This window comes from Aspergillus clavatus, genomic scaffold, assembly GCF_000002715.2.
Source record: "Aspergillus clavatus NRRL 1 1099423829805 genomic scaffold, whole genome shotgun sequence".
Classification (NCBI taxonomy): domain Eukaryota; kingdom Fungi; phylum Ascomycota; class Eurotiomycetes; order Eurotiales; family Aspergillaceae; genus Aspergillus; species Aspergillus clavatus.
Window position 1 is genome coordinate 2,034,668 of NW_001517094.1, and position 24,848 is coordinate 2,059,515.

Sequence of the window (24,848 nt, forward strand, 5' to 3'; positions counted from 1 at the left end):
CAAATGATCATCACATTGTCCATGCTTCCAGGCTCCAGCTGCAGAAGCACATTGGCTGCCTGTACTTAGCTCGATCTTTGTAAGCCCTGCAGAATATATCTCAAATCATCAGGCTGTCCCAAGGATCAATGATTCTACTTAGTCTAGTGCCTGCGGAGTTGTGACTTACACACTCTGCTGCTCTGAAGATCTCGGTGTTACACACTCAACAGTCCCAACTGACATCATGCTGAAACTCCCCATTCCTCCCCGGTGATATTCTTGATATCCGAATGTCCGATCCGCTTCTACTCCACGGACTTGGTACTTACCACCTACATTAAGCACTTAACAGTCACTGCACGATCAACGGACTTTGTATCACAGTGACTCGTAATCTGATCTACCCCTGTGAGGTGGACTCTCCTTTGGCTGGAGCTCGTTGTGGATGGCAACCATGGTATCTAGGAGCTCCCGTCCAGACTACCTAGGATCTACAGCACCTTATCGTACTCTCCTAAAGGGATCGGAGAGCCCTTGTCTCCTGTAGACTATTTCGGTCTGTAATCCAAGTATGCTGCCCTGGGATGCTCAAGAATCTTTGCGAGTTCCTGCATTAGTGCCCTCATCGAGCCTTGGTCTCCTAGGATCAAGTACCAGGGGTCTGTCACCATACAGTTCATATCAAACAACATCACAGAAGATGCATAGGAGAACATTCATGCAAGTTGGAACTGCCAATGTTGTAGATCGTTCACGCTCACGCAATCAGAGCGTCGGGGTTCGTATCATCTGGGACTTGGGATTGCTGTGGCCTGTGTGTCCGACTGGAGCTGTTATCTTGATGTTGATACGACAGCTTCCTATTGGACAATTGGTTTGTCACAGGTGATCAAGCTCTGTAGCTTTTAATTGGCTGCAATATTTTAGCTCCCTTTACATATTCTGGATCCGGTTAGCCCCTGCGGACCGTCGTCCCCACCAAGTCCCATCTTTGGAATTCCCAAGTTTTCATGGCTCGTAAGGTAATTGTTATAAATTACATCAGCCTGTCCTGTCCTGGATGGAAGGACCTCTGTATCTGTATGTAGAACTAATCCTAGGTAAAGTTACTCACAGGCCGTAACTAGGTACAGAGAACTTGAGGTAGATAGTCTTAAGTTCAAAGATAACTATACTTTCTGGCTTCTGATTGACCCCGGATGGCACCTTGATCAGGCATTAGGGAGTAAAGAGTAAGAAGTTAGAACATGAGCTCAAGCTGGTTATAACCATCCAGTCTGGTTTGTAGCTTTAGTCACATGGCATGCGGGCCAGCGCTATGCGGAAGGAGATCAGTGATTTTCAATCTTCCGGCTCTCCGAGAGACAACAACATCGACACCTTGTCGTGTTGCTCAAGGTCACTTTCACGGGTTACAATCGGTAGGAGCAGTGAGTGCCGGATCCTCATTGCTACCATTTGAGCTCTTCTTAACACACGCATTGAACACTGATCAGCAGGGGAAAAAGGTCCTATCCTGCTGGTATTACCGTCAGGTCAGCCCCTATCATGATGCCGAGATCTCTGGCTCTGCTGCCAATTCTTTCACATCATTTCTAACCATTCGGTCAGCAAACATTCGTAATATCCGTCTTCTTAATATCCAGAATGACTCCATGATCCATACAGAATACAGAGGAAAGGGTGGGAAAAAGCATGGCAGCAAGTCAGCCAAGCCCCGCTAAGCTCACCAACTTCAATAGTTCGACAGATCTCCGTCGATCATGCCTCGGGGATCTATCTGTGACCTGCATCCCTTTTCCCATTGCTCTACGGAGTACGGGGCATCTCCATATCTTTTCAGATATCTGCTTACTTCATGCATTTTCACATGCAGCGCCCTACCTTGTCCCAGTCTCCCAGCTCCTGAGTGTCCAATCCGATGCTGATCAGGTTCATCCGTTCTCTCCCGGGTTCCTGGATCTCTCGGTGTGATCTGTGATCCTCATTGATCACTCACCCCCTCAGCGCTAAGCATGATGCAATCTGATTAAAGCTCGTCCACTTGCAAGTCACGAGGTTACGCAACAGCTATCCCAACTGGGCTTCCCATGCAGGCTACAGTTCAATCCCAAAAAAAAAAAAAAAATTTTCACCTAGGGCCTCGAGCTTAAGCTCATGTTAGGGGGCGTGCTTTCTGGATGTCGGATAGGTCATATGTTTATTTTATTTTGTTGTATTTTTTCCAACTACCAATGGGCTTCTCGGACTCGCAGAAAAGTTTGTGTTGAAGGGCCAACAATGTGCATCCTTTGTTTGATCATATTGCAAATACAGTAAGTGAGTGTGTGATGTTGGATCTTGGCCCCTGCTCGAGAAGAGAAAAACGAGCTCAGATGAGGATTCAGCTTTTGAACGCTCATCGCGCAGCTGGCTTGTTCGCGATTCGGGTTCTGACATCCAATATCCCCACCTTTGGAAGATCTCCCTCGCATTGTAAGCTCCTGATGTCAGACTGCTAATTCCCTCTACGATTATCGATGGGTGGAGATTTGGAACTTGAGACCTGCCCTGCATCCGGGCTTCTGCCTGAACAGAACCCTTTGGTGAGTGTCCAGTTGTGATAGACAGCTGAAGGGTTCTCTGGGCCAATAACAACAAAACAAGGATATGGTCAGTGCTCACGTGTACCTACGTTGTGTAAGTATGCAGTAGCGGACACCTTGATGATTTAGTGTGGACACTGGATACAGGCAAGGCCGCAAGACAAAGCACTAAAAGGCTATCCAGCAAACCTAATATTGATCCTCATGTATATGGAGTGGTAAGAATAGTGATTTGCTTATCAATGTCAGAAGTCAAAGATGTTTTCCTCTGGTTTGATCCCCCATGCAAAGAGCCCCAAGCTCTCGCACAGACTTCCTCTTCAGCAAGCCCCTGGATGCTAAGTCAGATAGTCAAAGACGCCGTTGTCACCCGATGAAAGGGATCTCAGAAACCTTGGACCAGTTTGGGACTAGAGACCTAACAACGCCTGAACCTCCGACCAGGCAGAAAGAAAATCCCCGACTGGCTTACCTGTGTGATTGTCTGTGTCCCAGGCCTCCGCCACTTAAGCAGGTAGCACAGTGAGGCTTGCGGGTTCCTCATAGTCTAACATCCATTTATTACCTTAGTCAAGTATCCGTCCCAAAACTTCAAGCTTCCCTCGATCCTTGATCGACAACTAGAACCGATTCGGCATGAGCACTGGGCTTCATCTCCCTGTCCTGGTATAAGGTTGCCTTGGCACTAGGGAATCCTCTGTAAGTCAGTCGGGTCACTCCTAAGTCCTAACACACTGACTGATGCATTGACTGACTACGGAGTAGACTCGATCGGCAACTGTCGTCCATGACGATCCCAGCATCTCCAGTGCATCGGGCCCTCTATGGAGTACATCCAGTATTTCTGTATTTACAGAAAGATGTTTCGAGCTGGTATGAGCCGTAATTTACGGTATCGTCACGACGAGGCATGAATGTTCAGAGTTCAGAGTTCAGACCATCTTTCGAGTTTCCATGAAACTTGATGGCAGAGATCTTCATCCAGTTCCAGAATATCGAAAACATCCGGTATCATCGGTATCTGCCTCCAAGGTCCTCACTGAGCTGGTCTAACCACTTCAGTCTTCTTCTGTCCATCACTTCGTTGATTGTTCAGCCCTGACTTGCAGCGCCACAACTGTTCTGACTTCGGACCACCACCACTGTGGCGGTACCTCAGCTATCAGCCACCTGAGATAACTGGCGATACTGCCTATCTCCCTTTTGTTCTAGCTTAGGGGGAGAGCACTTTCTTACGGGTGTCGCTGGAATTTGTCATTAGTCTCGCGTGGTGGGATACCCTAAATTAAGATCAATCCCTTCCGAGACAAAATACACCAAGTACAAATTGGCAGTAGTACGAGGTACTCTGACCACGAAGCCAGTGCTTCATCTATGCTGTGTTTGCATCTGATGTTGCTCGAGCTAAGGGGGCCAAACGAATGCCTCCCCCCTGAGCTACTTTGCCATGCTGAACTCGCAGCAGCTTCACTTGAGTGGGCAAAATGCGGAAACCCCTTGTCCTGCATCTAGCAGGATTCACTGCGACTCTCCATCTTGACTCGCTTGTCGATGTGGAGAAGTCATTTCTCCTGCTGCTATTACCATTGCTTCAATCCTCGAGTTGTCTCAACATGATACAGGGTTGCTCTGAAAAATGGCGCTCAAGACCGGTAGGAAACAAGAAGATATCCACACCTTCACGTCCTGGAAACCAAGAGCTCCCCTTCACCCCTTGCGTAGCATGTCAGAGCTCAGCCCTGGACAGAAGCGCCACTTTTTCGATCTCCGTTGCGAAAAGGGTGCTGGGCAATGATACAGGTCAGATTTGCTGCCTCTGGAACGGCCAACGACGATTGACGCTCCAAGCTTCCAGAAACTGATCGTCGTTTTCTACCGAACCGGCCGGCCGAGCTCCTCTCCTTCTCTCCCTCATTACACGACCGGTAAACTCGTGTGTGGAAGGTCTGGAAGTTACTCGAATGGTACCAGAAGCAAAACAGCGCCCCCCCTCCCTCATCCCTCTGAGGCAAAGCTGGTGCTCTGGCTTGCCCTGTGGGCAAGCCTAGATCCAGAATTCATCCTTTTTTACTTCCTTCTTTACAATCTAGCTGCATGCAGCAGCCACAGTAATGCATTGGACTCTCTTTCTCTCTCCATGAGTTCGCTTCAGCTCGAGGATGTCGGTGAAGATGCCGGTGAGAAGACGATGCCCGCTCCGATAGTGCTTGATCTGGCTGTAAGCGTCGGCCGTTCCTCCACCGCGATACCTATCAGACCGTTGGATGAGATCGATTTGAAGCGGTGAAGTCTCCGCTATCCCGGTGGACTGACAGTCAGTCAGAGCTCGCTGTACGCGCGCATCTGGCTGAACACCTACCGTTACTCACCGGAGTATTTCCTACCGACTGTCTCTATAACGCAAGGTCTTCACCGCCGACATGCTAGTGCGTTGGCTGATCATTGTCCGTCTCTTCTGACTCGAGGGCTTGCATGGCCTTGTATGTGAAACGGGTTCGCAATTCTCGGCTGCTCCGGTCGGAACCTGGTTTCTCTGTCAACGGTTGAAATAGACTACGCACAGGGGAATGGACGGCTCCAGATCGGCCCGGTAGGGTTCAGTAAGTGGCCACCCCTGAGCGGGCAATCGAGCGCTCTGATATCCAAGATAGAGTCTTTTTTTTTTTTTGCTTAAATCGGCTTATCATCTTCACCGTCGTTGTTGGGGGGGTCGATCATGGTGGTTATCGTCGGGGAAAGGCTCGTTGCGCCCAATGGGCGAGCGTGTAACACAGCAGCGCGGGTTAGTGCGATGCAAGGCATGTACTTTTACATCATACCTTGCCTACATACAAGAAGTACATACCTGTCATATTTGCCAGGCACAATTGATGGGCAACAGAGGAACAACGGCCTCTGGAGTTGGTGTAGGTGGAACATTCTATATACAAAGCCGACTGTGTCAAAGCTCAACCCGATCCATGAGCCCACACACTCACAAGCAAAAAAAACACACAAAAAAAAAGATCATGAACTTCCCCATGGATTCTAAATGAGCTTCCCCTTCCTTCCTTCCCCGCCATCAGCCTTATCTTTCCCCTTTATTGGAACGCATCCTTGATTTCCAGCTGGATCTTTCCGCCCTCCACGCCCTTGACAGAGAGACTCCTCAGGTCCTCCACAATCCAATCCGCTCCGGCCTCCTGCAGCTGTGCCAGCGTGTGGGTCGTCGTCAGCGCAATCACCTTGAACCCGGCCGCCTTGCCCGCCCGGATGCCCGATGGCGCATCCTCCAGCACAACCAGCGACGACGAGTGCTCGAGGTTCAACTTCGAGCGGCCCAGCAGGTAGCATGACGGATCAGGCTTGCCCTGCTGGACGTCCTCGGCGACGACCAGGGTCTCGGGATGCGTGAGCTTGAGAACACTCAGCCAGCCATCAATCAACGCTCGTGATCCGGAGGTGACGACGCCCCAGCGTGCGCCGGCGTTCTCCAGCGCGTCGAGGAGCGACCTGGCGCCGGGGATCTCGACGGCGTCCGCGCCGAACTCCTTGGGGATACGGCCTTCAATGTAGCTGACATCTATCACGGGGGATCCATATTAGCGCACGCCAGACCAGACAGGAGATGTAGACATGGTGAATCCGATGTAAATGTAACTCACATTCCCAGTTGGCCTTGATTGGGTCGTACAGCTGGAGGGTATCGATGCTTCTGCGTCCGTGGGATGTCGCAAGGATTGTCTCGGGGTCCACGCCTAGCTCGGCACCGATTCTAGTCGAACGTTAGATAGAGGTCCAGAGATCGCTTTTGTAGGCTGGCGACTCACTTGTGCCAGTGCTTGACGATTGCTGGTTACGACTGTAGGTTAGCACGCCATGTTGCGAAGATTCATGGGATACTAGACTACTCGCCGTCGGTCGAGTCGATGATTGTCCCATCGAAATCGGACAAGACGCCATCGAAAGAGACCACCTGCGGAGGGGCTGAGAAGGATCCTTGTGCTTGAGCCATGATAGTGTCGATAAAAAAAAAAATGTGTCAGATACTGTAGAAGATAGGTATGTGCAGATAAAATAATGTATAGACAATTCAGATAAACCGACTGTACAAACAACACCGACGATTCCACAACCGATCAAGAAAACAAGACACCGTTCGGTATCTGGTCGATAACCTGATACTATCCATAATCCAACCCCACCAACTTTCCCAAAACGCGGCCGGAGATCGGCGCACGTGTTTCTCCGGTTATCTTAGTGCGGTGAAATCTTGGCGCCGCTCAAGTTTGCAAAAATTATCTGGGCGGAATCTGGACTTGCTCAAGGGAACTCTTTGTGTTTCCTTTCCTTTTTTTGCTCGAGGAAATTTACTGCTCTGTTTAGACGGATTGTGTCAATAATCTGTCAAGATGGTCAAGTTAGGTATGATCTACACTTTTCTCACTGTTTGGCAATGAGCATGGCTAATGTGTGTAAATAAATCTTCAGGCAAGAACTCCAAGCGGACGCCTGTCCGGCTCCGACACAAGATCGAAAAGGCTTCCGCGGCGAAGCAACGGAAGGCGAGAAAGCTCGCGAAGCAGGTATTTCTAAAATCTTTCAGCAAACTGCGGATCCGACAGAGGTACTTATTTTTGTTTCTGGTAGAATCCCGAATGGCGCTCCAAGGTCAAGAAGGACCCCGGTATCCCCAACCTGTTCCCGTTCAAGGACAAGATCCTCCATGAGATCGAAGAGAAGAAGAGATTGAAGGCAGAGGAGCAGGAGCGCATCAGGGAGGAGGCCCGCGCCCGCCGGGCGGCCGACAAGCAGCAGTCACAGTCTGGAGAAGCTGCTCCCCGTGCTATGCTCGACGACGAGGATATTGAGCTTGATGATGAGGATATGGATGGGGATGATTCGTCGAATCCCATGGCGGCGCTGCTTGCTTCTGCCCGTGCGCGCGCGGCCGAGTACGAGGACGAGCACGATGAGGACGAGGATGAGGATGATGATGAAATGGACGAGGATGATGATGATGACATGGACGGTATGGATGAGGACGACGAAGAGGAGGGAGCGCTGGGTGATGCTGTCCCCCAGCTCATCTCACAGCCCATCTCGAAGGAAAGCTCGCGGCGGGCGTTCGACAAGGTCTTCAAGCAGGTCGTCGAAGCTGCGGATGTCATCCTGTATGTCCTTGATGCTCGTGATCCGGAGGGCACCCGGTCCAAGGAGGTCGAGCGTGAGGTGATGGCAGCGGACGGAGGCTCTAAGCGATTGATTTTGATCCTCAACAAGATCGATCTCGTTCCCCCTCCCGTGCTCAAGGCCTGGCTGCTGCATCTGCGGCGGTCCTTCCCTACGCTGCCGCTCAAGGCTGCCAACAGCGCTGCCAATGCGCACAGCTTCGACCACAAGCAGCTGACCGTCAAGGGCACATCCGAGACGCTCTTCCGCGCCCTGAAGTCATACTCCGCCAACAAGCAGCTGAAGCGGGCAATCTCCGTCGGCATCATCGGTTACCCCAACGTCGGCAAGTCATCCGTCATCAATGCTCTGAGCGCCCGTCTCAACAAGGGCTCCAGCAACGCTTGCCCGACCGGGGCCGAGGCCGGCGTGACCACGAGTCTGAGAAGCGTGAAGCTCGACAGCAAGATCAAGCTCATCGACTCGCCCGGCATCGTCTTCCCCAACACCAGCGACAAGAAGAAGGGCAAGAAGAAGCAGGACGAGCATGCCCGCCTTGTCCTCCTGAACGCCATTCCTCCCAAGCAGATCGCGGACCCGATCCCCGCTGTCAACCTGCTCCTGAGACGCTTGTCGTCCTCCGAGCAGCTCATGTCCAAGATGCTCCAGCTCTACAACATCCCCCCGCTCTTCCCGTCGGGCTCGGACCAAACCACCGACTTCCTGGTCCAGGTCGCCCGCAAGCGCGGTCGTCTGGGCAAGGGCGGCGTGCCCAATCTCGAGAGTGCTGCGATGACCGTGATCAACGACTGGAGAGACGGCCGCATTCAGGGCTGGGCTACGGCCCCCGTACAGCCTACAATTGTGGCGACGGCCGAGGGAGCCTCCACGGCGGCGCCTGCTGGGTCGGGAGTTGACACGAAACAGATCGTCACGGAATGGGCTGCGGAGTTCAAGATCGAGGGACTCTGGGGCAATGGCGAGGGTGAGGATGAGGAGATGGCGGAGTAGGGGGTTGGCTACGAGCTCATGTTTCTTTTGTCATGTTGATCATTTTTTTTTTTTCTTTCTTCTTTCTTTCCCTGGATACCAAAAGAAGGCGTTGTCCTGGTTTATGAATCTTTCTTCGGACAGTACGTTAGATAGATAACAATTCAATTGGGTTTACCAGTTTTCATTCCTTGTGTTCAATTGTCTCCATCTCAGCAGTTGAGAGGTTGATATAGCGGTCATTAAGCAGAATGATCTGTCGATGATCTTATTTCCAGAGCAGCTTTTGGTAGGAATCGAGATTGATAGTATCCTAGTCCATTTGACGATGTCTTTCGTGGTTCAAGGATATCTGCCATGGCTTTGCAGTCTTCAAAGTGGATGATGGGACTGCACCGGGAATGCGGTAAATATATATTTGCTGGCTCTTACTCCATACATACAAAAAACACTAGGTACTCATCATCTATCCATCTAACAAAGACCACATCCCTCACAGAATCAATATCCAGCCAGGAATCCATCCTTCACAACAAAATAGATTGCTACTCACTCCGTACCTTACTTACCCCGTCCTTACTTGCATGACCTCCCAAATCCATCAGCAAAAAAGCAACAGATAAGCATCGCCACCGCGCGCGCCAACCGCGTCCCCGCGGACTTTTCGCGTCACAAATTCCTCTTCTGATCTCCAAAAATCCTAGATACAAGCCATTCTCCCTCCAAAGTCCGAACGACAATCACACCAGTGTTATTCCTACAAGCCGATACGGATAACCTACAACAAGAGAAACAGAAGATACGAGAAAATGCCCACCCGGAAATCCACCGCCGACACAGACGGGCCCTCGCCGCAACCGCAACCGCAGTCGCAGTCGCAGCCAAACATCCAAGCGACAGAGCAGCAGCTCAAGGCTCGGGCGGAAGGCGGGGTGAGTATAGAGGTACTTCATCCCCCCCCCCAACACTTCCCAATCCCCCCGGCTGGACAGCTGGGCTTTTTATCAAGGGAAGGTAAAATGGAAACCGGGTGCTAACCATGAGACATCGGGTGGTTAGGATTACCTTCTCCCACGCTCGTTGACACTGCGGCTGGCGAAATCCGTGCTGCCGCCCAACACGGCCATCCAGAAAGACGCGGTGCTTGCGATCCAGAAGGCGGCGACGGTCTTTGTCTCGTATCTCTCTTCGCAGTATGTCTTTTTTTTTTTTGTTTTTTTTTTGTGTCCCCCCTACCCTTCCCCGCGCCAACCTTGGGGCTGTGTTGGTAACAGTGGTTTTATTGCTCTCTCCTCTAGTGCGAACGAAGCGACGCTCAAACGGACCCTTGCGCCTGCGGATGTGTTTGCGGCCTTGTCGGAGCTCGAGCTCGATGCGTTCCAACTGCGGCTGGAGAAGGAGCTGGAGGCTTTTACGGAGTTGAAGGCTGGGAAGCGGAAGGCGAAGAAGGGTGGTGCTGAGGCTGAGGCTGAGGGGGCGGGGGCGGGGGCCGGGCAGCAGGCTGTGAAGACGGATGCAGGCGATGCTGTGCGGAAGGCGAAGAGGGTGAAGCGCGGTGAGGAGGCGGGAGTGTCTGCGACTCAGACAGTGGATGAGGAGGATGACGACGACGACGATGATACCCAGGAGGAACCGGAGCAGGGGCTGGAGAATGGGGATGAGGCCGAAGAGGAGGAGGAGAGTGAGGAGGAGGAAGAAGATGAGGATGAGACTCAGGATGAGGAAGAGGACGTTGATCGCGTGGAGGACCTGGACCGTGACTTACGGCCGCAGCGGACGATGGATCCTGATGCTGCTGGAGACGAGACGGACAGTGAGGATGAGACGGGGCCGGGGTCGCAGTTGCAGCGGGGGCTAGGATTGGGATAATCGTTTTAACCCGGGAGCATTGGATGTGTGAGACTTTTGCTATGAATTACTGATTCTGGGGGCACATAGAGGAATACATTTTACAGGCGTTCGTTCAAGGAAGATTTCAATTGTCAGTCGTAAACTAGCCATCCTCAGGCTGTGAATTGAATAAATGCAGCTAAGATAACCATCAACACCAGCCAACCACCCAACGCCAGAATAGAAGTTGTCCATATTATCACACTCGCCCAGTACATAGTCACGGTCATAGAGAATACAGTCAAGAATAGAAGGTATGCCGTCCAAATGGACCATCCACTTGGATGTGAGTAGTACCTGATCTTTGCGTGGGAGTCCCCCAGAACTTGAAATCAAACTCAATAACCAACACGACTCAGGCATCGTCTGCCCGCCCAAACGCCAGATATGCAACGTCGTCTATCAATGGTATCCGCATAAAAATCAGATAAGGCCAGATGGGTCCGACTGGCCTCAAATCATGGAAAGATAAAAGTACAGAAGCAATACACATTCACAGGAGACCCAAATCCTCACGGGCTTGGGGGATTCAAGAGATCTTTCATGCCCTTCGGAACCGATTTGGGAGAGATCGTGTCAGGGTTACTCCAGAGTTCACCGCACGGAGAAGTGTTCCCCTTACCGACCAGGTGAGGGAAGAGAGGCCCGTTAGTGCGCGCCGCACCAGGCGGAAGCGGATGCATCGGTTTCGAATCATCCTTCTCCATTTTGACAGCCTTGCCCGCGTTCCCGGCTGCTCGAGTACCCTTGGTGACTCGGCTAAAGGTGGTGATTTTCGCATTGCTCGCGGCCTCAGCTTTCTTGGTGGCTCGCTTCTTGGACGCGCTCTTCTTTGAAGCAACCTTCTTTGGTTGGTCGGTTTTGGCAGTGATGAGCACGTCTTTGAGGGACCGTCCTCGGCTGGCAGGGTTGGGGCAGACGCCGATTGACGGTTGCTTATGCCGCAGTGCTGTTGCATCCTCGTCGTGGCTAGAGGAAGGCGTAAGAAATCCTGTCTGCGTCTTCTGCTTCTTCTTCGGCGTCTGGATGACAATGGATACGGCACCTTGTTCCTTCTTCACCCGCTCGACCTCGGAAGAATTACACTCGTCAAAGACCTCGGTCGAGTCGTCGTCCCACTGTTTCAGCCCTGCAAGCCGTGCGACCTCTTCACAATCACCCTTGACCATCAGATCCCAGCAATCTTCGAATTCCTTGCCACTAGGCGGCTCGTTGTTGATCCACATAGTGACACCGTTGCGACGAGTTCGGATCACCGAACACAGGCTCTTCACCAGGCGGCGCACGCCAGGGATCTTCAGGCTGGTGCCAACGACGACCAATGCGTCCGGTCGGGAGCGGACATCCGCATTCATCACCGACGCGATGGCTTCCTCGTCCGGGTTGTGCTCATTGTACAGGACAATCCGCGGTCGCATTTTTCCAATTCCGTGGCTGCGCTGGCCGGTCTCCATACGAAACTGGTTGTTTTTCGAGCATTCGGGGCATTCAGGAGCATCTGGTCGGTTGAACATTTCGCGATCAAAGTCGCCGAGGTGACGGCACTTCTGACAGACCATCTTGTCGAGGCTCCCGTGCAATTGTATCGTGCGCGGCCAAGGAGCCTTATTGTTCAAGGGGATCTGCGTCGCCAGCGGAGGCATTGAAGTCTCGATGCCATCAATGTTCTGAGTGTAGAGTCGAGTGAGACGGTTCTCCCGGGCTAGACGGGCCAGCATGTGGTGGAACGCGGTCGGGGAGGTCTTGGCCGCCTCCTCGGACAGCGACCGCACCATGTCCTGGAAGGAGGCGGTCAGGGTCTCATCCTGGTAGACAGCAGCATCGAACAGCAGCTTGCCCGACGCTTTGAGATTGTGTTTTTTCTGAAGGCTTTTGAAGAGACCATCAGTCGAGCGAAAGTCAGGAACTATAATCGTGGATCAGCCAATTAGCGCGTGTCTCAGTCATCCACCATGAGGCTCAGGGTTTGTACATACTGCCTGCAGACGTGGAGATACCGGCACCAGCGATGACAACGATTTTGCGGTGACGACGCAGAGTCTTAGTCAGGATATCGATCTGTGACTGCTGTTCACCACAGCTGATCTCTCCTGACAGATCGAGGTGATGTGTTCTGCGCTCCTTGGGGGCGGCTACACGTCGCTTCTTCCTGGTGGGGGGGAGACCGTCTTGGCCGCGTGCGGCGCTAGACTCGTCCGCGTCTTGGGATGGAGGCGGCGAGGGAATGAAGCTCGGAGGAGGTTGAGGAGAAGCCGGTGGGGAACTCAGCTCCGAGAGATCAGAAGAGTCATCCTCCATGATTATTGAGTTCCAAATCTCGTCGGAGATTGTAGGTAATTGGGAGGTGGTGGTGTATGATGAGGTGGAGGAGAGGGTTGTTGTGGTGGTCGCAGGGGGGGAAGAATGCGCCATGAGAGAGACAATGACCGATCACGTTTTGAATACACTTTTTTTTTCGAAAAAAAGAGGAACAAAAAGGGGAGAAAGAGTAGGATCAAGACAGTCCAAGCCGGCTGTAGAGTGGAAGAGGAGCTTTTCGCACAGGCAAAAGCTAGCAGTAGCTGCCCTGAGACGTGATCATGGATGATCAGGAACACGTAATTGAGAGAAAAAAAAAAAAATCTTCGCCTCTTCCTCTGTTGAGAGGGAATTAATCGAAAGGAAATGAGATCAATTCCCAGGCTGAGAGGAGAAGAGCGGAATTCTCAGGATATTGGGAAAAAAATAGCAAAGAAGAGAAAAGCAGGGGATGGAGAAGACGGAGACTCAGTTCAATATATTCAAGAATGCTGGTGGTTGATGGATGATGGTCAGTTCTCCCAATGAAGTGTCAGTCTCTTTTCTCTCTCGCTGTCTCGCTTGTTGTGTTTATTTTGACTGACCCACGGGAAGGAATCGAGTAGTCGACGGGAAGCAGCACTAGAATAGGACAAGGATCAATTGGATCGGGGAAGACTGGACGAGGGGTCGCAGAGGGTCGAGAGTAGAGAGTAGAGACAGATGAAGAGAGGTGGAGGAGCTGCAGAAGCATAGAGTTGTCGAAGAGCAACAGGTGGTATGTCGGGAGGAATGTTGGCGACCTTATTGCAATGACTGACTATCAAATGGTAATCGTCATCATTCTCGTAGTATGAAGAGGAGATGGGTATGGAGTGCGTCGAAAGATAGGGCTCTATGAGGATTCTTGTGATTGACTTGGGACGGACAAGAGAACAACGTCAACGACAGGGGAGCTGGTGGTAGAATGGTGTCTATACCGTGTCAAGGATCCCGTGGTATCTTCTTCATTCACCTCCAGTTCAAGACTCCATCGCTTCCAGTGACCATAATTCATTGTTATTATTGAAGAGTTTTAGCGTGATTCTTTTCTACCTGTAGTTTTGTGCATTCTGATTGGTCAAAATTACCAACTGGATGGGTGGCCTGAGGCCGTCAACTTGATGCAGACTCTGGACAGCAGAACAACCTCATGAAACCTCCCTCTGCAGGGGTCAATCCACAAAATTGCCTTCAATGAGCCTTAGTATGACTACTAACATCTGCGCTGATGGATTGTCCTCTGCTTTTTGTCGAGGTTCAAGGTACTGTAACCTAAGTGCCCAGTGTCAGAGATCGTCTATCTCCCACCACTCGCCCCATGCAACCCCTACTGAGGTGGCAACGGTGACCATGATGGAAGGTGCTCCCTAAATCTATACACATCCGAGATAGGATAGATATTATATCCAGTCCATTTTTTTTTTTTGCTCGGTTCATTGAATCACTCCCGTCATGAAGACCTCCATCCTGTTAATACCTATAGACTGAAACCCGTCTCTGATTGGCCGATGCGTTGGCCGGGAGATAGATCCACATAATCTCACATGACGGGTGACTAATCACCTTGATTACTTGAACGTGGGGAATCTCTCATATTGTGATGCTGCTGCTGCTGTTGCTGCTGATGATACAACAAGAAAGAGAACAAGAAGAAAGTGCAGAGAATGATGACGGTGGATAGTAATCTGATATGAAACAGGTGGCTCTCTTTGATTGATAGACCTCCCAATTTTGCTTGTGCCTCGCATAATCCAGGTCATCCATCAATCCACTGTTGAAACGGGGGATTCTGGTCTCGCAAGGCATTACCCCATGTCTAAGGGGGGCAATGATGGTGCTGGCGCTTGTTGAATTGTACCTCATCATTGATACAAATATCAATTAAGACAGTGTTCTGTCCACGATGCCCCTGATCATGGAAGACGGTATCAACGTCGATGACTTGTTTGGTGAACCCGGCTCCCTGGAGCTGGGCTTGTCTCCTCCAAGCAATGCCCCTATCAAGGGTCTCCCACAACGGCTAGATGAGATGAGACTGGTAGGATGCTGTCAGTAAGTGAGACAAAGTTTATGGTTGGCTGCGATAAAGTACCCCTGGGACAAAATACTAATACTCTACAGGAAGATTGCGTGGTCAAGGCTTGGATGTGTTGCATACATCACACCAGACGGGATGAGAGTCAATGTCCGTCATCTTCAATGTCGTCCCTCAGATGGGAAATGGGTACTGAGTGAAGACACGCCATTGCTTCCGGTCACGGAGGCTCACGGTGGCCACCCCCTGGTCCACCTATGCTGGAACGAAACTGGTGCCGAACTGGCCGTGGCGGACTCCTCTGGTCGGGTATCGATCTACTCCATTTCCATTGCCCTCAACAGCATTGCTGGACATCGTCAGGCAACTTCGGATCCCGACGATGATGGTGCACAGATCGTTGGGATGATGTGGCTGAATGTAAATCGCGTGGTACGTTTCATGCACGCGTGAGAAGTACAGTGCAGTTTGCTAACCTGTCGAAGCAACAGGTTCATGCTTTTCATCAAGCGGCCAAAGTCCAAGGCCGTTGGGCCTACTCGCCATTTAGACGTCGTCCAATTGGCCCTTTCCATCCAGTGAACAAAGCGGGTCTTGTCTGCGTGACTCGCTCCGGGACGATCAGGCTCCTCTATCAAAATCCTGACAGCAGATGGGCGGAGATTTCAACAGAACTCAAAAACACGGGCTATTCTGATAGACTTTTGACGCACGCCGCTTTGGTGTCCACTCAGGGTGGTGTTCTAGTCGCCACCCACTCTGCATGCCAGAAGCTCTGTCTGTATCGTGTGCAAATCGCCTGGAACCCCACGCAGTATGACCCCGGCCAACAGAAACCCCCAGCACCTTGGCCTGTTCCAAGTTTCCGCTTCCTTCACTGCAAAGTCGAATCCCTATGCGATGTGATAGGCACGAACCGAAACCCTGGAGATAATCAGGGCTTGCCATCCTTTACGAACTCCGTCTATGGTCTCACCCGATTAGACATCATCCTCCCAGCCCTCGATAACCCAGCAGGTTCAACATCCACCCCCTGGATTGTGGCCGTCTATTCGAGTCCCCTCCATGCCACTCCAGATCATCCTCAGCAGCAAAGCCCAGCGAGTGTCATTGTTCGCTGGCAATTAGACACTGGAGCCGTGACCCTTCACCCAAAGTTTGACGAGGTAGGCTCAAAAAAGAGCAGCGCCCAGATGAAGGTGAGAGACTTCTATTGATCGGAGAAAGCCTGACATGATGCTGACAATTGACCAGCCAAAATTAGAGCTGCGCCGCCTTGAAGATATATACTCTGATAGATACGCCATTTCGATAGACCAGATCGAGTATGGCAACGTGCTCGCCATTACCTATGAAGATGGCTCCATTGTTTTCCACGACCCTAAGACGATGGCCGTGTTTAACGGGGTGGATGACACGAATACAGTAACAAGTCTGGCCCAAGCTGGTTTCCATTATCCTCCAGAAGCTTCTGGTCGGTGATTTACACTATCCGCAAAGCTCCGGTGTTTGAAACTGATGATTTAGCAACAGGTCTACACATGGCTTTCTCGCCAAACGCTTGTGCCGCAGTTATGCTTGACGCAGAAGGACAGACTCAGTTGAGGCTCACAGAGCACACGTATGGAGCCGAAGGCGGTCTCCATGATGAAAGTAAGTACTTCACCCGACTGTCATATCGCCAGGCTTGTTACTAAAAGATTCCTTTCAGACAAATATTCGGCAGCCATTGCTGCCTTGACTCTAGCATTCTGCCGTGGATGTGGAAGTGATGTTAACATTGACGATGTGATTCTGATCCTGGTACGACAGTTGTCATCTGGTCAGACGCCCTTTCTCAGGCTCTTCGAGACACTGCTAACAGATTCCAGAAGCTCAAATTAATTTTATCAACGAGGTGTACCGCGCCTTGTCTGTTAATTGCAACTTTACAATGGAACAAGACAAACTCATGAACCATATCTATATACCCCGTTGTCTAAGTCTTCAGGCCGCCTTGGGATTCAAGGACAAATATACACCGCGCAGTTCTCCATCCGCCATTCCCTGGGCAATCCTTCAACTTCGCCATGCCTCTGTGCTGTATGCTTTCTTCTTCCAGTATAACAAAGGCGCCCCTACAGAGTCGCATGACCCCGGTGAGATATTTCGATAAAACGTGAAGCCATGGATCATTGCTAACAGGAATCTTTTCCAAGATGTCCTCCGTATGGTGCTGGGAAACACAAAATGGGCTCTTGAATTTTCATTCTACGTCTCGAATGAGCTCTTCGATCTCGCAGATGAGTTTGAAAGCATGGCTTCAGATCAGGAGGCTTTCACGCAAAAGTGTTAGTACTGCAGCTACTCCCCAAACGAAAGATCATTAACTTACTTCTGCGGCAGTAAAATCCACTACCTCTCTCCCTCTTATCATCCTCCTTTCTAGCATGTCCCGTGCATTCTTGCGATTCATCTGCCGCGGACTGCGCGGGATCCACGCTGGCTACGCCACCGCAGCGCCTCTGACCGGCGATGCGCGTGTCTACTATGCAGAAATCTACCAAACCCTAGAAAACTCCCCGGTCCGAATCGACGCGTACGAAAAGTTCCTCGCCGGGGTGGACTCGGCTGTCCGGCACGCCTACCACAGTGCCGGGTTCGGCGATGCTGAACGCCCGGGCCCCGAGAAAGAATTGCTGGTCAACGCCCGCGTGCCCCCCGTCCTGGTGTCAGCAGTCGCAACCATCCTCCGGCAAACGGTCCCGGCCCTCAAGTCGGAAATAGACCGCATCACCATCTACATGGGCAACTACAGCTGGCTGGGCCTTGCCCACGACCGCCGCACGGAGATGTACCGCCGCACCCGGGACGTGGATATCATCAAGAAGATCCCACTGCGGAGCCTTGGGCCCTACACAGAAGTCGACGCAGCTCCCAGCGGGAAAACGAACGCACAAGGCCCGCCGCAGCAACCGCAACCGCAACAGCAGCGGCGTCGGCGATGTGTTCGCTGCTGCGAGATCTCTGGCGACACGCACCCGCCGCGCTCGCTGCTCTCTTTCCGCATGATTGCCAAGTTGGGGCTTCTACGGTCTTGTGTTTGTGGGGGGATGTGGACGCTCGTCGAGCCGGAGGTCTCTGCGCCGGCTGCGGATCCACCAGTTTCTCAGGCGACGGGACGGACTCCGGCGTTAATGGCTATTGGGCTGGCTGGGTCGAGTTGATTCAAGTTAAGATAAGAGAATAGAAATTAATGATTGTTTTAAAGAGGCATGGTTCGATCCTTCCAGACAGCTTCCTTCAAGGGCGAGGCGCGTCGGACTCTGCCAGCGCAGAAGCATCTAGACCGGTATTCTAGAGCAGTTCCGGAATGGGGATGCGCAGCCAACGACCATTTTATGCTGATGGTCTCGTCCCTCACGACTCGTGAGACGAAATAGACAGTCCTGGAACCAGACATAGGTAACAAATACAAGAAAAGAATTGCATTGGTTTTATGTCAAGTAAAGCCTTCATGTATTATTGACCTGCATCTCATATCTCTAAGATACAAAATCAATCTTTTTAAAAAGATTTTTGCCGAAACCCAACCCCCGCACGCAAAGGTTCAGGCCAAACTCGTTATCTTTCGTAACGACTTTCCCGTAACTCCAGATCCAGACACGACTCGGACTTGACTTAAGCCTGCACGAAAGAATGCTCCGTTAGTGATTGTTGGGTGAAATTATCTTTTTTTGTTCTTGTGTCGCAGACTGAGCTGAGCCGGAATTGGGATAATTCCGTGTAGGTCAAGTGAAAAGGGTGCCTTGGACGCGGTCATACCTTGACGGCGAACTTCCGCTGGGGGAAGTGGATCTCCTTCTTTCTCTGCTTGTCGGTCTTGATGGTGGCCTCGTGCTTGGTGAGTCTGCGGCGGAGAGCACGGGTGAGGCGGGGTCTGAGGTCGAGAGGAAGGTACTTCTTGTTCTTGTAGAACAGACGAAGCTGGGAGCGCTGGTTGGCGTTGATGACGGTGAGAACGCGAGCGATCGACTTGCGAACGTCGTGGCTGTTGAGCGGAAAAGACGAAACGTTAGTATTCTGTCAAGGGATTGAATTTGGTTTCTTGTGTCCGTGTTCGTTTTTGTATTTTGGCGCAATCTGTATTCCCTTTTCGCATTTGTTCCAATCTCCGTTGCATGCCGGTTTCGCTTGATTCTCTTCTTTCGTCCGAGTAGATTGGCAAATTCGAGGTAGGTATCCAGATTGATCCACAAAACACACAGGCACAAGGGATTTTCGAGATTCAAACGCACATTCTCAGGGTCTTGGACGAGGCACCGCCGGTGATCTTCTGGACACGGAGCTGGCTAAGCTCGGTCTTCAACTCCTCCAGCTGCTTGGAAAGGTCTTCCTTGCTCTTTCCCCAGAGCTGACCAGCCTTGACCTTGGATGTCGACTTTTAAGAAAGAAAAATCCGTCAGCATACCGAGACACAAAACGCTCAAATCAAAAAGATTCCATCTGAGCATCAAAAATGCGCATTGCACATACCATGGTGGGCGGCTTCGTGTCGTGTCGTACGGGTATTGTCGACAGTGAGGATTGAAGATGGACCGGGTCAATTTGGGATGTTCGTTGTGGGACTAGGGTTTTTTTGTGTGTTGGTGCGGTCACGCTGCGGCTGGGCTAAGCGGGCACGTGATTGTGGCTTGCTGTGGCTGGTGCTCACCGCCCCGGAGCCTTGGAAGGTTTGCTGGCATGGGCAGCGCAAGGCCGGAGGATCGTCGGATGATGGCATTGCTGTCCTGGGCTGAATTCGATTGCCTGCGTGGCCAGGATGACCGTCCGTGACTTGTGTTTTCTGTCATCAATCACATAACGTACATATACCTATATCTGTTCTCAGCATCATCGCTTCCTATCGTTATTCCTCTCCTACTCCGTCCCTGATCCTAACCTTAATTACTATGGCCACTTCCACTGGGACCGGGTGGGCTCAGCTCCGGCAGCAGGCCCGCTCGCTCGAGACTCAGGTATTATATGGGTTACTGTCTACGGACGGGAAGGAAAGACAAATGCTAATCGCGCTCCTCAATCCAGACCGAAAGTCTGTTCCACACCTACTCGCAGTATGCATCGATGGCGAAGCTACCCCCGAAGCCCTCGGAGGAAGAACAACGGGTCGAATCGCAGCTGAAAGACCTCCTTGAAAGGGTACTGCTTCGCGCTGGAATCTTATAGATAAACAACCACTTGCTGATCATTCCGATACAGCGTGATTCCCTCATTTCCCAGCTCTCCCGTCTCCTCGACTCCGAAGCCACCCTCACCGCATCTGCTCTGAAACAGAACAACCTCACCCGTCATCGCGAAGTCCTCCACGATCATCGTCGGGAACTTCAGCGCCTGAACTCCGCCATCGCAGAGTCTCGCGACCGGGCCAACCTGCTGTCCAACGTCCGCTCTGATATCGATGCCTACCGCGCCTCGAACCCTGCTGCGGCCGAGGCAGACTACATGCTCGAGGAGCGAGGTCGGATAGACGAAAGCCACAACATGATCGATGGAGTATTGAGCCAGGCATATGCGATCAACGAGAATTTTGGATTGCAGCGTGAGACATTGGCCAGCATCAATCGACGCATCGTTGGTGCTGCGAATAGGGTGCCCGGGATGAATGCTCTCATTGGCAAAATCGGAACCAAGAGGAGACGAGATGCGATCATCTTGGGAGCGTTCGTCGGGTTCTGCTTCCTGATGCTATTTTTCTTCCGATGAAAGTGCCCAGGCACTATTTCATCTATATCTATTTCCTTGCTAATTTGCTACCGAGCACTTGCTCATTCGCACGGCGTTTGGGGGAGGGCTACATCTGTTATTCATCTTGCGCATGCAAAGTTTTGATCACAATAGGCATGGCGTCAATGTTCGGGTTGTCTATTTTACATCAGACTGTGGTCTATATATGTACATACAAAAATGAGACAGACTGCTACAGCTGCAGAGCTTCACCGCATAACCACCCTGGGCTTCAGACTTGTCTCATCTTGGCTTCTCCCCTCCCATTCCTGCGCAGGTAGCTCTGATTCCAGGCTAATTTTCCTCTCCTGAATCAGTTTGCGAACACCATTGTTCAGGCCTTCCAGCTCGGCCTCCTCTGCCGGCCCACTGCCGGCCCATCGAATGCGGCAGTTCTCATCCAGCAGATAAACGTAGCCAACCTTGCTATTCATCATGCCAACGGATTCCTTCAGCCCATCGGTGAGACCTTTGCGCACCAAGAAATACCGCTCGTGCTGTTCCTGAGGCAGATTCTGCCGCATACGCCACATGAAAGTCCGCACGAGCCACGCCTTCATCGCATTTTCCTCAACGTTGATATCGATCTTCTGCGCGAATTCGCTCCCGGTCTTCATCGCCTCGTAGAGGCCAGGATTCTGCTTCGGCCCCGTAAAGGTGGCGACCTGCGATTCGGCCCAGACGCTGGAAAACACGTTGACGACGGATACCTTGCCGCGGAGGATCGAGGTGGTGTCTTGTGGTTCTTTGGGGGAAGCGAGCGTGATGCCGTGCATGTTGGGGAAATAGAGGGCTTTGTCTCGTTTGAATAGGCGGGGGTTGGATTTGAAGGTTTTACCCTCGTGGTACCGCATGTTGGACCATTCTCTGAAGTATGGTTTCGCGACTTGTCTTGTTCTGTTGGCGGCAGTTCGTTAGTATGCTATATTCATTCTATTCCGATTCTTGGAAGTGGGCCATAATTCATACAGTTCCTTGCGCCTCTCCAGATGTTTGTCATAATTGACGAAATCGTCTCGTCTTTGTTGCAGAGATCGTGAGTCGACTCCTGTGTTTTGCCCATCCTGGGGAGGAATCACTGTGCCGATAGGACGGTCGAGGGCCGGTGGTACAAAGTCTGGATCTCCAGGCTGAGGTGCTGACGCTAGAGGAGTATTCTGCTGGAAGTGAACCTTCCCGGTTGCAGTGGGCTTTGGCGCTGGGTTAGGCTTCACATTGTCGCTGGCCTTGTTGCTTGTGGTACTGGCGTAGTAGCGCACTGATGGCTTCACCCGAAGAGCTGAGATGCCGGCGGCATTGCGAAGCTGGCAGCTGAGGCAGCGGCTGCCCTGTGCAAAAGATGCGTCTGCAAAGCTTGATAGAATTGCCGAGGACTTCCACATCTTGTCGAGTCGTTAAACTAGCAAAAGAGTCGTTCGGTCGAGCCGCTGACTGAACTACGTGCTTGCAGCTTTCCACCGCCAAAGAGTACGGAGTACATTAATTGATTCTCGCTTCACGTGATCAGGTGGCACTTTCGTGGTTGTACCACGCGTGGCTGCCTTCGCCGCGTATAGCTCTACTGGTCATCATCACGACAATCAAATCTTGAACCAGGTAGCACTCAGTAGTCATAGTCATCTGTCCAGGCTGCCGACAGACACCGCGCATCGATGGCTCGAGAGCCTATGCAAGTCCCCGAGCACGTTACCACTATTCAGCCTACGACATGGCGGAGAAAGCTTTGGACAAAGAAGCCTTCTTCAAGGGGTTGGACCAGTTGGACCATCTGACGGACGACTCGGAAGATGAAGCTGATATCGAACTTGCTCATCTCATAACATCCTGTCGAAAGAGAGACAAAAAGACAACGTCTCTTGTCGCACCCCGCCGGTCTTCTCCACCACGGCAACTCCTACGTACCACTTCAGCTCCTGAGTCTTCCAGCAACGGCGTCATGAAGTCAGCTATCCACAGGAAGATGCCGAGTGATGGTGATGATTCTCTGCCGAAACCTGTAGTCAAGAGACCTCATATTACTGGAGGTCTGCCGGACGGGAAAGAAGCCGAGGCAAAATTCAGACGAAGAGGATAATCCCCCCTAGACCTATTCCTGAAGAGCAACAAATCTTCAAGGGCCTTGTTTTCTGTAAGCACTCTGCTCCTATGCTATTGCCAGGCAGGCCTTGGACTTATCGGCATCAGTCTTCTTCCCAAACAATGATGTCTCTCCCCTTCGGCGCCTTCGAATCCAACGAGCGCAGGAATACGGCGCTCTTTGGGCAAAGACTTGGGGAGACCATATCACTCATGTGATTGTTGATAAAGGCTTGTTGTTCCAAGATGTACTCAAACATCTCAAGCTGCAGAATTTTCCGGTCAGTTGATATCTACAATTTATCACCACATATAGTTTCTGACTTCTAAAGCCCCACGTCGCTCTTATTGATGAAAGCTACCCTTCCGAATGTATCAAGTTCAAATCAGTTCTAAGCACAACGCTGGTGCGATTCCGCGTCAGCGGAGCCCTTGCTTCTGATGTTGAAGAGGCTCCCGCAAATGTGATACCTTCGGTTGATTCTTTGCCGTTGAAGCCGAGCGGGAAACAACAAAAAATCACCCCTACGCCTTCCCAAGACTTGAATCAATGTGTTCAGAGCCATGCATCTCGACAGCCTGTCATTGAGCGTTTGGGTGAAACACGCCAACACGAACCTCAGCCGGAATCCATAAGTCGCTCGCGAGATGCGTTGGATGATATGATTGACGCGGCTAAAGCTGCGAAAGATCTGGTGAGTTTCTCATGTAGCCACCTTCAATCGCTCGCTGACAGGCGCAATAGCCTCTGAATCCCCTGGAGTCTAGTTATGGGGAAGCTTCTCTGGAGGCCTCCGATACTGAAGCCTCTGAGGCATCGGACACAGAATCAGTGAAGCGAAAAGGAGCAGCATCATCGAAGGAAGACAGAGCGGTAGAAGCCTGGCAGCAAAAGTTTACATGTATGCAGAAACATGACTTGAACTCCAAATCCGACAATCCGAACACTAGGACCATTGGGGTCCTTCAGCAGATGCTCGACTACTATACCAGGACTTCTGATCATTGGCGTGTTCTCGCCTATCGAAAGGCCATCGCGGCTCTCCGGCGACAACCAAAGAAGATTGCTACCCGAGCGCAGGCCCGTGCAGTTCCCGGTATAGGGCCGCGCTTAGCAGACAAAGTTGAGGAAATCGTGTTCACTAACCGCTTACGTCGTTTGGAGAATGCAAACGATACCGCTGAAGATCTTGCACTTCAGGAGTTTTTGGGTGTATACGGTGCCGGAATCTCGCAGGCGTCTCGGTGGGTTGCTCAAGGCTACAGATCGCTGGAAGACCTGAAGACCAAAGCGACATTGACCAAATCGCAGCGGGTTGGCGTGGACCACTACTACGATTTCTCGCAACGAATCCCGCGAAAAGAAGTCGAAGCACACGGAAGCATCGTCCAAAAGGCGGTGCACAAGACGAATCCTGGGATGCAGGTCATTATCAGTGGATCCTATCGACGAGGGGCGTCCGATTCGGGCGACATCGATTTACTCATCACAAAGCCCGACGCTACCATTGAGCAAATCCGGACGATGATGATTGAGGTCGTGATTCCTCAGCTTTTCCAGGAGGGTTTCCTCCAGGTCAGTCTTGCCAGCACTTCCCGAAGCGATGGGTCCAAATGGCATGGGGCATCCATGCTGCCTGGCAGCAAGATTTGGCGCCGTATCGATCTTCTGTTCGTGCCTGGGTCAGAGATCGGGGCTGCGCTGATTTATTTCACGGGAAATGATATTTTCAATCGTAGCATGAGACTACTGGCGAGCAAGAAGGGGATGCGGTTGAATCAGCGCGGACTGTATGCGGATGTGCTGCGTGGAGAGCAACGGAAGAAGCTGAATGAGGGACGCCTGCTGGAAGGACGCAATGAGCGGCGAATCTTTGACATTCTCGGGGTTCCCTGGCGTCCTCCGGAGCATCGCATATGCTGACGTGCCCGATTTACTGCGGCTGACAGTTTTGGCGCTTGATGATTGATGATTTGACAACGACATGAGCATGAGATGTCATGCAGGACTAGCTCCGCATACGATTTGATTTTGGCTTTTTCTGTTTCCAGCCTCG

The 24,848-nt window shown here is 51.7% G+C and overlaps 9 protein-coding genes across 9 annotated transcripts, besides 2 other annotated features; 5 read left to right on the forward strand and 4 right to left on the reverse strand.

The window, feature by feature from the left end:
* Positions 1-5,647: 5,647 nt before the first annotated feature.
* Positions 5,648-6,561, reverse strand: ACLA_024960 (HAD family hydrolase; the record flags this gene model as incomplete). Its single annotated transcript, XM_001269205.1, has 3 exons — positions 5,648-6,129; positions 6,212-6,321; positions 6,458-6,561. 3 exons carry the CDS (start codon positions 6,559-6,561, stop codon positions 5,648-5,650), a joined length of 696 nt encoding a protein of 231 aa, XP_001269206.1.
* A 454-nt stretch (positions 6,562-7,015) lies between these two features.
* ACLA_024970 (putative GTP binding protein) lies at positions 7,016-8,729 on the forward strand (the record flags this gene model as incomplete). Its single annotated transcript, XM_001269206.1, has 2 exons — positions 7,016-7,132; positions 7,197-8,729. The coding sequence occupies 2 exons, from the start codon at positions 7,016-7,018 to the stop codon at positions 8,727-8,729; spliced, it is 1,650 nt and encodes a 549-aa protein (XP_001269207.1).
* Positions 7,518-7,570: a microsatellite.
* Positions 8,730-9,517: 788 nt separating the features above from the next.
* Positions 9,518-10,577, forward strand: cbfA (putative CBF/NF-Y family transcription factor; the record flags this gene model as incomplete). The annotated part of the gene is made up of 3 exons (XM_001269207.1): positions 9,518-9,640; positions 9,768-9,901; positions 10,007-10,577. 3 exons carry the CDS (start codon positions 9,518-9,520, stop codon positions 10,575-10,577), a joined length of 828 nt encoding a protein of 275 aa, XP_001269208.1.
* A 533-nt stretch (positions 10,578-11,110) lies between these two features.
* On the reverse strand, positions 11,111-12,896 carry ACLA_024990 (putative SIR2 family histone deacetylase (Hst4); the record flags this gene model as incomplete). Its single annotated transcript, XM_001269208.1, has 2 exons — positions 11,111-12,504; positions 12,575-12,896. 2 exons carry the CDS (start codon positions 12,894-12,896, stop codon positions 11,111-11,113), a joined length of 1,716 nt encoding a protein of 571 aa, XP_001269209.1.
* Positions 12,897-14,518: 1,622 nt separating this feature from the next.
* Positions 14,519-14,541: a microsatellite.
* Positions 14,542-14,820: 279 nt separating this feature from the next.
* On the forward strand, positions 14,821-18,158 carry ACLA_025000 (mediator of RNA polymerase II transcription subunit 16; the record flags this gene model as incomplete). Its single annotated transcript, XM_001269209.1, has 9 exons — positions 14,821-14,969; positions 15,039-15,384; positions 15,444-16,151; positions 16,207-16,426; positions 16,486-16,605; positions 16,664-16,774; positions 16,824-17,090; positions 17,151-17,282; positions 17,338-18,158. 9 exons carry the CDS (start codon positions 14,821-14,823, stop codon positions 18,156-18,158), a joined length of 2,874 nt encoding a protein of 957 aa, XP_001269210.1.
* A 592-nt stretch (positions 18,159-18,750) lies between these two features.
* Positions 18,751-19,714, reverse strand: ACLA_025010 (60S ribosomal uL29 domain-containing protein; the record flags this gene model as incomplete). The annotated part of the gene is made up of 4 exons (XM_001269210.1): positions 18,751-18,982; positions 19,230-19,372; positions 19,468-19,602; positions 19,646-19,714. The coding sequence occupies 4 exons, from the start codon at positions 19,712-19,714 to the stop codon at positions 18,751-18,753; spliced, it is 579 nt and encodes a 192-aa protein (XP_001269211.1).
* Positions 19,715-19,883: 169 nt separating this feature from the next.
* On the forward strand, positions 19,884-20,694 carry ACLA_025020 (putative vesicle transport v-SNARE protein Gos1; the record flags this gene model as incomplete). Its single annotated transcript, XM_001269211.1, has 3 exons — positions 19,884-19,949; positions 20,017-20,130; positions 20,191-20,694. The coding sequence occupies 3 exons, from the start codon at positions 19,884-19,886 to the stop codon at positions 20,692-20,694; spliced, it is 684 nt and encodes a 227-aa protein (XP_001269212.1).
* A 230-nt stretch (positions 20,695-20,924) lies between these two features.
* On the reverse strand, positions 20,925-22,097 carry ACLA_025030 (mitochondrial ATPase complex subunit ATP10; the record flags this gene model as incomplete). Its single annotated transcript, XM_001269212.1, has 2 exons — positions 20,925-21,612; positions 21,685-22,097. 2 exons carry the CDS (start codon positions 22,095-22,097, stop codon positions 20,925-20,927), a joined length of 1,101 nt encoding a protein of 366 aa, XP_001269213.1.
* A 326-nt stretch (positions 22,098-22,423) lies between these two features.
* On the forward strand, positions 22,424-24,715 carry ACLA_025040 (DNA-directed DNA polymerase IV; the record flags this gene model as incomplete). Its single annotated transcript, XM_001269213.1, has 5 exons — positions 22,424-22,656; positions 22,758-22,843; positions 22,900-23,072; positions 23,124-23,486; positions 23,537-24,715. The coding sequence occupies 5 exons, from the start codon at positions 22,424-22,426 to the stop codon at positions 24,713-24,715; spliced, it is 2,034 nt and encodes a 677-aa protein (XP_001269214.1).
* Between the last annotated feature and the right edge of the window lie 133 nt (positions 24,716-24,848).